The sequence below is a fragment of the Ipomoea triloba genome, chromosome 5, assembly GCF_003576645.1.
Source record: "Ipomoea triloba cultivar NCNSP0323 chromosome 5, ASM357664v1".
In the NCBI taxonomy this organism is placed as follows: Eukaryota; Viridiplantae; Streptophyta; class Magnoliopsida; order Solanales; family Convolvulaceae; genus Ipomoea; species Ipomoea triloba.
This window is the reverse complement of record NC_044920.1, coordinates 231,457-244,568: the sequence shown is the minus strand read 5'-3', so window position 1 is coordinate 244,568 and position 13,112 is coordinate 231,457. Positions and strand designations below refer to the sequence as shown.

The window sequence follows — 13,112 nt, the reverse complement described above, 5'->3', positions numbered from 1 at the left end:
TGAAACAATATTATATTTCGTTAAACTATGGTTGAATAGTAATTTTAATTTTAGCGCAGCTTTAGCATATATATATACACACACAATAAATATTTACACAATTTTGTCAATTGACATAACTTATTGCACAAAGGCAGCATAAACAAACCAAATTATTAAGACATGCTAAAAGAAATACAAAAGTATCGATAAGCCTACCTCAAATTGAACTCTCAAAATTTAATAACGTACCATTAGTATAAAAAACAAATATTGAATATATCACGAAATATATTGAGAATAAGATATGACATTCAATAGATTAAAGCAAAGTATATATAATAGGGCTTTGGTAGAAGATGTTGGAGTATGAAATTTGTGCTTCATTTAGGAGTGAGTATTATATTATGGACAAGAAAGAGTGATAGTAATTGGCAAACCATATTACTTGCCGAGAAGATATTCAACCATTCTTTCTCTAAAAATTAAAATAAAATTATAGAAAAATCTTATTTATTTCTTTAGCAGAGAAACTTAGCAAGTTGGGAAAAGTGTTGTCTCCCTCAAATAGAGTTGAGAGGCATTATATTTAATTATTTATTAGTTGGGGCAATCCATTCAAATTGGTCGAATAATTGATTTGCTAATCACAAAGTTTTAAGTTCAACTCCATGTGAGATTGGTCTATTAGCCTTTTTTATTTGAGTGTGTCAATAATAGAAAATCATTGTTATATGGACCATGCATATTGAATTTATATTTTTTTTGTGAATATATATATATATACACACACACACAGTTTTAAATTCACGAAAACAATATATAGTACATTTTTAATACGGAGTATATACTAAAACTACATTATTTGAGTATATAAAGTATATTATTTGAGTACTGAAACTATATTATCTATATACTATAAAATAATGTACAATCAATACACAAACAATGTATTTTTAGTATATTAAAAATGTAATTTATATTTATGGTTTACACAGTTATGTAGACCATGATATACACAATAATTTGTGAATAATTGACAACTTAAATTGATTTATCGAAGCGACTACAAAAGCTTTTGTCAGTGGCGGATACCATTTTGCTGACCTTAGCTTGCATGCTTAAATATAATGCAATTTCGTCAAGTTATTGTTTTCGTCTCATAGGAGCTGAGCATGATAGGCACTGCACAACTCATATATACACACACGCACACAATTTCTTGATTCAATATATAATTCAACAAATTAAATATCGCTATGTAATGAGAATTACTTGGCACCAATGCAACAATATATAACCTCTAAATTTTTGTGTGTGTCTATATATGCGTGTGTATTTAAAATAAAATTATAGAAAAATCTACTTATTTATTATGCAGAGAAACTTAGCAAGTTGGGGCAAGTGTTGTCTCCCTCAAATAGAGTTGAGAGGCATTATATTTATTATTTGGGGCAACCTCATCTAAGCATGTTGGTTGGAAATTAATTTGATAATTATAAGATTTTAAATTTAATTTCTCATGAGAACTGTCCATTCAATTTCTTGATTTAAACTGGTCAACACAATAACCTAGACTGATTTACCAAGCTGCTATACACACACACACATAAATACACATACATATATAAAGATTAACGAGGTTCAACAATATAATGTGTCTACATTCACGGGTAATTGTGATGATAAAACATCCAGGGTTACAAGCAACATATTTAATGGTCATAACTTTAATTACTGTCAAGTTTGTTGATCCATGACTTTGTCTTGTCTCTCATTTATACTTATTCATAAAATTTAATATTCCATACGAGAGTGAAGGCCGAAGAATAATTATTCGAGATTAAACCGAATACCATTGCTCCATAAACATGTATTCCATATTTGTAAATATATATACTGAAAAAAGGTTAAACTCGATTCTTATTTTAGAGTCTCTCTTTTCAACCAATAGGGTAGAATTTATCAATAGAAATATTAATGTAGCAAATAATTCAACTTTGGTGTAATAGGAAACGTAGTTGCAAAATGGTTGGCTCAAGGATCACATCCTAATTAATCAGGCATACATGCATTAAAGTAGATTGGGTGAGTAACAAGGCGAAGCAATGTTAAGTTTGGCTACCTTAACACCCAATGTATTTACCTTACAATTAATAATGACATGCGGACTTATTTTGCCTACAACGAGGACAACACATATGTACGTTGTAAAGATTTGGGAGACAGCCAGAGAGAGAGAGAGACATCATATCTACACACTAGACAGCCTATGCTAATGCAACCCCAAATTATGGATTGAGGAGGGAATACACACCTAAACCCCCCTCAAGCCGCATGCATTAACGTTGCAAAATTAAATACCCTAGAAAAAGCAAAATTAGAGATTGTCATAACATATTTATAACAATAGGTTGGACTCGGTTTATCTCCTAATCTATCTATATAATTTTTTTACTTGTATATGTAAAACCATATCAATAACAATAAAATTTCAACTTAACCAGATTGGGAACTTTGAAAAGGAAAACTCCTAAAAAGGTTGTGCGCATTTGTATAATTAACACAATATGCCATATATAACCACCAATTTTTCAAACAAACTTATGAACTTATCACTTAATAAAATATCATTTCAAACATGAATGATTTTTATTTTAATCCACTTCATTATTGCACCAATATTGCTATTAGTATGCCCCATGGCCCAAACTATTAACTGGAAATGGTCTAATAATCAAACACTACGCGTGAAGTCAATTCATGGAATAATGAAATACTAGTGCTTCAAGAAACAGGAAAAGCGTTTGACATGGAAGGAATAGTGTGATTTGACGGGAGAAAATTAAACAAAACATAACTTACTCGCATATAAAATGAGAAATGACATCCATTTAAACATGACATAAGTTGAGTATACTATACTGTCTTTACGTAAGCGTAACTCTTTTTTCCAGTTTTAGTTGGGGAAATGAAATTTCTGAAAACATTAACCACACTCCAACTCTCATCCAATAACTCCCTCACCAGGCCAATCCCACAAACTCCAAACTACCCCTCTTCCACCGTCCAATACTTGACACTTCTCCTCGCAAATTAAACTTTCCTTTCTTCAACATTTTTGCAGTAATCCCCACACGCAAACGTACATGACATATATAGGATAAGAGGTTAAAGGTAAAAGTAAAAGCGTAGCTTTGGAGTAAAAGTAGAAATTTACAGCTGTATGTGGCGGATTTTATTAATTCCGAGTTTCGACAGACAAGAAGTAGAATAAACGGCGTTAATGAACAATAGAGAAGTGCATAGTTTTAGGTATTTGGGTTGTCGTGTAAGAATGCGTTAAAAAAAATAAGAGAGAAAAAAGAAAAGGTAAAGAGGCTTTTTGGCAGGGGAACAATGTGAGCTGCGGCTTGGGCTTATACTTTAGTTAAAGATGCGTCAAAGCAAAGGAGTTTGAGTCTGTTTTACGCTAAATACCCTTCATGTCCTTATTCCATCACCCCCCCCCACCCCCTTACCCTACCCTTTCTTATTCAACTTCAAGTCTTCAACCCCCCCTCCCTCATTATTTTCTACTACTCCCTATAAATAAAAGTGTCCATACTTTTGTTTCCCTGTCTCACCAATACCCACCTTTCTTTCTTTCTTTCCTCTATTCTGGTTTCATTTTCTTGAAATTTGGGGATGGAGAAGATGAGTTTTGTGAAGAATGGAGTTTTGAGGTTGCCCCCCGGGTTTAGGTTCCACCCCACGGATGAGGAGCTTGTGGTTCAGTACCTGAAGAGGAAGGTTTTCAGCTGCCCTTTGCCGGCTTCCATCATCCCTGACTTTGATGTCTGCAAGTCTGATCCCTGGGATTTGCCAGGTTAGTCCTATCCTGCAACCATAAACAAAAAATAAAAAAAAAATGGTGTGGTTAGTAATGTGAAAAGAGATGATGTTGTTGAATGTGCAGGTGATTGGGAGCAAGAAAGGTATTTTTTTAGCACCAGAGAGGTGAAGTATCCCAACGGGAATAGGTCAAGCAGAGCTACTGGGTCTGGGTATTGGAAGGCTACTGGGATTGACAAGCAGATTGCCAGTTGTAGAGGGCGGCAGCTTGTTGGGATGAAGAAGACACTTGTTTTTTACAAAGGGAAAGCCCCACATGGCTCCAGAACTGATTGGATCATGCACGAGTATCGCCTCGCCAATGCCCCAACCTCCCAGCACCCTCCCAACAACAACGTACAACACCAATAACTAAACAACTAATTCCTTCTCTACAACATTTAAGTGTTAGTTTGTTCACACTTGTTTTCCAAATTTGTGCAGGAGAATTGGGTCCTCTGCCGGGTATTTTTGAAGAAGAGGCCGGGCAAGAAGGAAGACGAGGAGACAGAGATGAGAGGTGCTGCAAGTTTAGGGAATGGTACTAAACCAGTTTTCTATGATTTCTTGGCGAGAGAAAGGGCGGATTTGAATCTAGCTCCAGCTTCATCATCATCAGGGTCTAGTGGGGTCACAGTGCTTTCATCAAACCAACAAACGGAAGATCATGAAGAGAGTAGCAGCTGCAGTAGTTTCACCACTTTAAGGACCAAACCTTAAAAAACTAGCACTCACCCCTTTTTCCAGTACTAATTTAGACTTTCCCCCGCCCGCCCCCGCCGGAATAACCCAGTTCAGAGACGTTGTAGTTATTGGCCACTCAATTTCAATCTCTTGCCTTCTTGCCTGCCATTATCATGGAACACCAGCAAAACCAAAAAAAAATATGTAAACAGGGAAAGAGAGAAAGAAAGAAAGAAAGAGAGAAAGAGAGACAAAAATGGGCTTCTTCAGACTTACAATCAATGTTGTACAAAGATAATGTTAGAGCAAGTTACTTTGTACTTGGCCAAATCAAAACATTTTCTTCTCACTTGTGTTAACCAACATGTTTTCTTTTTCATTTCTTCACCAAAGTATGCACATGCTTGCTTCCTACATTAACTTTCTCTAAAAGAGAATCCCTTTTTAGGAGCACAAGAATAAGAACATGATCTTTGCAAAGATAGATCCTCCTCTTCTTTGGAATCTTCAAAACCCAATTTTACCCTCAAGAACCCAGTTCCCTGATACCCATTCTTTCTCTGTCCCCACCCCTATTTACTGCCTCTGCCTTACATTCAGTCTTGCTGCACTTCACCAAAGTACAGCAAAACAAAACAAATTTCTTGAGGGGACACACATAACTGAAGCATTATTGAAGTCACAAGACTAGTAGGTGAAACTGTACTCCATATAAGTCATAAGCGTCGTATTTATTGACTACAACGAGTTAATCTGATCATGAACACTAAAACTAGTTCACATCTCAATCTCCTATATTCCTAACATGGTGTGAATTACACGTATAAAGCTGTCATACAGGATGAAATTCAAGAAAACATTGTCTGTTTTCAAGAATTTAGGATGGTTATTGTTGAATTTGAAACATCCAAAGGCCCGACAGGCAGAGAATAACAACCACCCACTAATTAGGCGGGAGCAGAGATGAAGAATCAAGAGATGAGAAATAGTATATAATATTAAAAGATTACAATATATTTAAATAGTATATAATATTGAAAGATTACAATATATTTATATAATTCTATGTTTCTAATGAAGAAACATCATACATACATATATATATACACACACACACACACACACACAAACACATAACAGTTAATTTAAGTACATATTCATAAACACATACAATCCTATAGACAAACGGCAAATTTTACTGTAGACCATAATCCAAAACGGTGTCGTTTCTTTTCATTAAAAGAAGCGTTCCGCGCAATAGTTCCGTTTGTATAAATTATTCAATTTCATTTTATATACATTGTAGTTTTATTTTAGCATAACTAAAATTTCATTTTGTTTCAACTACAATTTCATTTGACATTATACATATAATAGTTTTATTATAGTGAGACATGTTATTGAATTTCATTTTATACACACGGTAGTCTTATTACAACACCACTTAATTATAATTCTAATTCAACAATGGTTTTATTGGACAATATACACTCAAATGTATGAGACATATTCAGTTTCTTTTTATACATACTATAGTGTCATTTCAGCAAAACTAAAGTATTATTTCAATTCAACTACAGTTCTATTTGACAATATACACTCAATATGTGAGACATGTTATTCAGTTTCATTTTATCATACTGCAGTTTCATTTCAACCCAACTAAAGTATCATTTCAATTCAATTACAGTTTCATTTTAGATACACTGTATTTCATTTTGTTATGAATACACAAAGAATAGAGAATTTATTAAAATTTAACGGCTACCGTTTCTTTACTTAGAGAAATTAAACGACGCTATTTTTGGACCATGATCCACGGTATAACATCCGATAGACAAACATAATCCTTTGTTTTTCAACAGTTATATCACCTAATTGGACGAGGGCATAAGAAAAACTCCAACCTCACAGGTCACACTTTCCAACAAAGTCCATATAAAAGATTCCTTGTATTGTACAACAAGGAATTAGACCTTCTCCACCACCCTTACACACATACCTATGACTTTACAATAGGTCATATGGGTATAAAATTTCCTAATAATTTGTTGAGAGAGGTCTACAACTCATTAGCAAACCAAACACAGATTCTCCCAACCACTTTGCAGCTTTGACTTGGCTAAGAACCCCGCAACAACATTCTTAATACAACGTTTCTATAGAGCATAAGAAATGTTTTAAAATCATGCTGTGCCGTGGAGGCATCAAAGAAGCTGAAGACTTAGTCATGGCCCATGTCCCTTGACTCACCCATCATAATACATACAGGGCAGGGCATTCACATTTACCCAACATGACCGTATATCATAACAGTGAAATAAATAAATAAATAAATAGTTAATTCCATTTTTAGTCCTAGATTTATAGTTGATATTTCACTTTTAGTTTTTTTTTTTTTTCAAATTATCCATCCTTGGTTCTAGTATTATTGTTTGAATGACCATTTCGGTCCCCATCAACAAAATCGTTTATATTTCGTAAAATACAAGGGCATTTAAGTCTTCAATTATGAATTTTTTTCAAAAAATTAAAAATAAAAATATAGCAGGTTAACCAGTTTATATAAAAATTATCACGATATTTCAACGATTTTGTTGACGAATGACAAAAAATGAATGTTCTAAAAAAAGACTAAAAATGGATTGTCACATATAAATTTAAGATAAAAATGAAATTAACTCAATAAATAAACATCACTTACTATTGTGGAGTACAGAGTACAGAGTAGTGCTATAGAAATTTAAAAGAAAAGGCAACAGAACGAACATATACGTCAGGCCACTGAAGGCTGAAGGTGAATTATATACATTTTATATACGCAGTAGCATGAAAAGCAGAAGTAACTAAAACAATGAGGTTTTGATGGTTACCTAATAAACTTGATAATCTGGGATTAGACAGGGTTAATAAGTGGGGCTTAAACATCTGCAGATGCGACAAGTGTTAGTTAGGCATATTAAGGGCGGCATTTCGTAAAAACATTATTAAACATTTGATATTAACATGATAGAAAGAAAGAAACAAACACACGCAGAGAAAAAAAGGTATATATAATAATTTCAAGGAAAATTGTAGAATAAAAATTGCCGACCAGAGTAGGTTTGTTGAATTATCTAAGCTATTATGTTTTTGGAGTCCTTCACGTCACCAAAGCCACAAGGTTATGTGGGGACTTGACTTTCCTAGACAAGGTTGCCATGGGGCAGATATATCTTATATCACAGAGGATGAGGAAAATATTACTCAGATAAAATTTAAGCTGTTACAATCTAATATGACACGACATGATTAGAACATCAGCTGTTATAAATTAATAAGGGGATTTCAGTGGCTCAATAATACAGCCTACAGGCAATGAATATGAAAGACATAACAGTTAATGCATTGACCAGATAAGGCTATTTCTACTGCTGACAGCTACTTGTGTTGTAGGTCTTGTGCAAGGGAGAATGGGGTGCTGGAAAGAAAACAACAATAATTCAGTAATTGATGTGGAATAAAATGGGGGGTTTTGGTTTTGGACAAAAAACTAGGATCCCCTGGGTTGCTTAGTATCTCTGCAACAAGGACATGTTAAATCTCTTCAACCGTCCTTTTAATGAACTCTTATCTGACTTGATAGAAACAACATAGAAAGAGAGAAACATTAGGCCCCTGATTTAGAACCAAAAGAGATATGTGTGTTCAACTTTTCTTCTATGCTCTTGTATTGTTGCCTATGCTAGAGGGAGGGAGTTGCATTTGGCAGGCCAAAATCAATCAATTGTCTGCATCAATGTATCATCTGACAATCTTATCAAGACCAGACCAACTTTACATTCTCTTTTGGGGAATCGGGGATGACCCTTGAATTCTTGAAAAGTCCATTTCTTTCCTCACTCTTCTTCCCAGCTGTCACAAAGCAGGAAGATAAGGATAATATCATGCAGAAAAAAAAAAAACAGTAGTTTTAAAACAGAACAATAATATATGGAGTAATTTTTATTTATTTTTGCTCAAGACTTCTACCATGATCTTAGGTTGTAGCCTATGTAAGAAGTTGTCCCATAAAAGGAAGCATAAGATTGCTGACCTCATCCGCAGATTTGGCTCATGGGGCCACAACAACCTGATGCATGATCCGTGTGTCCACAACAATGAAACATGCACTGAGTGGAGAAAGAAAGTAAAAGAAGATAAACCAGATGATGAGATGGGTGGCTGAAGAATCTTTGAAAGGTTCGTAGTGGTGTTACACAAAGGGTTACACAACCCTCAATTCTAACTTCCTCAACGTCAAAATCAATCTTCTGTATCAAAAGGTGACTTGAGGGATTTCCAGCTTTCGGCGGTTTCCACAACTATTAAGCCAAAAGAGTTGATATTCTTTCTCATAAATGGAGATGGACCACATCATCCATTTGCCCCATCTAACATCATCCTGCACATTGTTGGAGATTTATAAGGTAAACGCAACTCAATAATTCATACATATTATGTTTTTGTACACACAAATTATTTGGTGCTGAGGAGTGATACATAATTTACATACACAAAAAGGTATTGGAAGGAGTGTTTTAACACTACTTGTTGTGTCAAAAGGCATCATGAGGGTTGCATGAGGGGCATGGATACTGAAAGGCACCCACTGATTAGCCAAAGAATACTCCTAGATAAGCCTACACCATACCCTTGTGATTAACTTACAAAAGCAACCTAAATTAATTGTTTCTTCTTTTTATCCCAAAAATTCTATCTTGCAACTCTACCTAGTTGCTTGTGTAAAATATAGATAATAAATTTGTAGGAAAGCATGAAAAGTCACATTTCTAGAAGATATATCTCGTCTTCTTCTTGTAATCCTTGTTAAACTTGTTTCAATACACATCATATCAACACACATGACTTTAACTGTTAGTTTAAGCATGCGCAACAAGTCTAGGCCAATTTTCAACATCTAATTCAACCCAAGGGGCCAGCTTTGTATTTCTAAGAGCCATCTAGGATATGACATAGAAATTAGTTTTTATAGCAGTTACATAAGTCAAGCATAAAAAAGTGCAAGCTGTAAACCAAAGAAAGTTAATGGAAAATCAGTCTCCCAGCAGGGAAACTGATATGTGACTTCAGTTTTTTACAGTTCCTAAAAAAAAATCAACGTGTATCAAGGATGAAGTCCCCAAGTTTCATTCATACAGGAATCTTTTATCAAGAAACAGAAAAAGGATATGCTCTCAATCACTAATGATAGCAGGATTTTGGTAGCTACTAATCAAAAGCCTCAGCAAATATGGTAAGATGGATAACTTTGGAGTTTGGATGATGTACATATATTCTGTAAACAAATAGTTTCAGCTACTTCAAAGCCAATGAAAAAGAAATACAAACCATAATTAGGTGGATAGAATTATTATTCTGTGTATTGTCATCATTTTATGCAGGAAAATTTGAGTAGGGTGATTTCAAGAAAACTAGGGTCATAATCCATTCACTATGACAATATACTTGTATGTCTGTGGGAACTATAGCTTAGGTGGTCCAGTTTATGTTGTCTTCTCTTGCACGAATTAAAGCTTTCCTAATAAAATGGTTGTTCAACAAATTAAATGACTCCTAAGCAAAAGATGCAAATAGCAAGTATGATGCTAACTGAATTTTTATTAACCCATTGAAGACTGAAGCAGAAAATGATATTCTTAATTTAATCTTGATTACTATGCAATCAACTTTGGATTCCCAAACATCACAATCATACACGATCCAATGTGCATCAGCTGCCACAGAAGTTTAAAATAGCGAACATAAATAGTGATGCATGCAGGAAATTTCAACAGATTGTGACAAAATGTAACATCAACATCAGTCAGTAGGAAGCTCTAGCCAAGGGCAATAACGTAGCTGCAGGACATAAAGATAACCTTGAAGCAGGTAGAACGGATAGATTATTTTATCCCCGGTTTACATCTTCCATTTAGTCAGCTAACCCTGGCAGTTTGTGAACTCTGTTCAACCAGTTTCTCCCCCATCAGTATGTATAGTTCTTGAGAGATAAGAATATAAGATTCAGAGCAATCTTCAAGACAGCTTCATTCTGTAAGGAAATTATTTAAAATATACTCATGGCAACTAATTTAAATAAAAGAAGACAAACCTAGAGGCAATAATTGATAAATATGTGCATACAATTATGGCTGAAATGGTATAGGGATATAGAGTAGGAATAATTGCATTTTATCTATTGCAAGGCAAGGAGTGCTTATGAATTTCAAACTTTATTCAAGTTATGGTTTGATATTTTTCCAAAAACTCAATTCAAATAGGCAATTCAGTCACATATAGATGGTGACAAGGCACTTAGAAAGAGGGGAGGTCCAGATAGCACAATGAGCTGGAAGATCATCGTGTATCAATTGAGGGGACACAAACAGACGTGTGTAAGTGGCATTTTCTGAAAAAATTGACGATGCTTCTGGTGAAGACAAGACATTCATAGGTCCAAACAGCTTTCGTATCTGTAACATTGAACAGCTTCAATCCTACATTCTCAAGTTTTCTTTTTTATTGTTATTATTAAATAAAAAGGAAGGCAGGATTTCTAGCTGAATTTTCAGCTAAAAATTGAAGAACTAATAAATCCGGTAATTTTTAGTTTCCAATGAATCCACTTTGCATTTCTGGAAAAGTTTCCAGACACCTGCACTGCAAACTAAGCAAGCAGTGCCTTGAATGCAGGAATTGTTCTTGCCAGCTAGTTTTGAGCAAAATTTAATCTCCCATCACTCTTCAGTTACTCGGATTCATCTTCAAGACTTGAACAGGATAAAAATCAAATCTTAGGATAATCCTACATGTATCTGTTGGGAAAAATCCCACCTCCTGTGACAATCAAAATCACAGACCCGACACGGTACACGAATACGAGATAATACACAATAGCCCAAAAATAAATATGAACACAAGGAACACAAGATTTACGTGGAAAACCCCAAAACTACGGGGAAAAACCACGGGCCACCAACAACAACAATTTCCACTATCACAAATCTCGGGTACAAAGTTTCAGGCTACCACACGAGCCATACATTCACAAATCATCAAATACAACAACTCCTAGGCCAAAACATTCTTATAATATTCACAGGCTAAAAGGAATAATATCTCGTACTCAAAATATTCAATCTCCAAAACTATGATAAAAATGAATACAAATATTACGAGATTATCCAAAGAGATGCCTGGAATAAATACAAGCTGACCTCAAAGAATTGATTAAGATGAACCCAAGAAGCTTAGGCAAACTCCATGACAAAATGACACCAAGATGAAGAAGAGAAAATGGTTTCTTCCCTCTGCTGCAGACTGCCGAATGGAATGAGAAGAAAAATGGGTTTTCTTGCTCTGTTTACTGCCTCATTGTGTGTGTCTCTCTGGCCGAAAAAGAGAGTGAAAATGGGAAAAATAATTCCCCTCCTCTGCTGCTGCCCACTATCGAAAACAACAACAAAAACAAATGAGAATAATTGGAGAAAGTGGAAATTGCACTCCCCATGCGCATGCTGCCTCCACAAGCTGCCAAAGTCACATCCTCCTTTTACATTCCACTACATTGTGTTTTTGTTATTTTATTTTATTCTATTGCACATAGGAGGGACCCAACAGTATCTCAATTCTAGAAGCGAACAGTATGCTAACAGAGCACTCAAGTATCATGAATTATATCCTTAATTCAAGCTAACCAATAACAGAACAATCAAAATGAAGTTCATACTCAGCTACAAACATAGCACAAAATGCTGATAGGATTGTAGATTATGAGTTAGAGCACAAAAGAGAAATAAAGGAATTCCGTAGCGCAATTAAGAGAATGCATGTTGGCAGCTTATTGGCCAGGCGGGCGGTTACAAATAGAGGGGAATAGCGATGAGAGGGAGGAGGATACCTGCCAAACATGACGGAGACGCTTTGGGAGTGGTAGCGAGATTTTTATTCTCTTCCAAACAAGGCCGCCGGAGTTAGTATTACTATTTCCAGAATGCTCCCCACCCCACCCCACCGCGCGCGGCGACGCCATTCCCATTCCCTGTCATCGTGTCAACTGTCAATTGTCAAAGCTCCCTCCTCCATTAATGGGCTGGGCTTTAATGTTCAAACGCCACACAAAGCCCTAGTTCAATTATTTTGCATAAATCATTTCGATCCAGATACATCTCGCCGCCAAATAGGCCCATGTATAAATTTCAAAAAAAAAAAAAAAAAAAAAAAAAAACGTTGGTGCCCCAATCCCTAATTGAGAAGCCAATTTGTTGAATCGTCGTCGTCACGGATTACGACTTACGAGAGCTCTGCGCCGTCTAATCAGACTGGTAACAGGTTTGCCAGCTAGTACGGCCACTCACCGCCTTACACCGCCATCCGTACAGCTTAGAAAAGGGCAATAATAGAATTTAATCCTCCTCTGCTCTGCTCGATGTGATGTCTGTCTACATGCACGCTCGCGATTTCATCATATCCGATCCCATCCCCTGCAACTATAATATATTATTCACCCAATTAACACCGTACGCCTAATCCTTATCGCTTAACATTCCCTTCCG

At 35.4% G+C, this 13,112-nt stretch overlaps 1 protein-coding gene and 1 long non-coding RNA gene across 2 annotated transcripts; one reads left to right on the top strand and one right to left on the bottom strand.

The window, feature by feature from the left end:
* The first annotated feature begins 3,581 nt into the window (after positions 1 to 3,581).
* On the top strand, positions 3,582 to 4,895 carry LOC116020962 (NAC domain-containing protein 83-like). The gene is made up of 3 exons (XM_031261541.1): positions 3,582 to 3,847; positions 3,938 to 4,209; positions 4,297 to 4,895. The coding sequence occupies exons 1-3, from the start codon at positions 3,667 to 3,669 to the stop codon at positions 4,570 to 4,572; spliced, it is 729 nt and encodes a 242-aa protein (XP_031117401.1). The 5' UTR covers positions 3,582 to 3,666; the 3' UTR covers positions 4,573 to 4,895.
* Positions 4,896 to 8,362: 3,467 nt separating this feature from the next.
* On the bottom strand, positions 8,363 to 12,667 carry LOC116020880. Its single transcript, XR_004098863.1, has 4 exons — positions 12,458 to 12,667; positions 10,437 to 10,609; positions 8,612 to 8,959; positions 8,363 to 8,430 (listed from the first exon to the last, which is right to left on the bottom strand). It is a non-coding gene; the product is annotated as an uncharacterized LOC116020880 (long non-coding RNA).
* Between the last annotated feature and the right edge of the window lie 445 nt (positions 12,668 to 13,112).

Coding starts and splice junctions, on each gene's coding strand:
- LOC116020962 (XM_031261541.1), top strand. CDS start 3,667: ATGGAGAAGATGAGTTTTGTGAAGAATGGAGTTTTGAGGTTGCCCCCC. Junction 3,848..3,937: donor TGATCCCTGGGATTTGCCAG/GTTAGTCCTATC, acceptor TTGAATGTGCAG/GTGATTGGGAGCAAGAAAGG. Junction 4,210..4,296: donor AGCACCCTCCCAACAACAAC/GTACAACACCAA, acceptor AAATTTGTGCAG/GAGAATTGGGTCCTCTGCCG.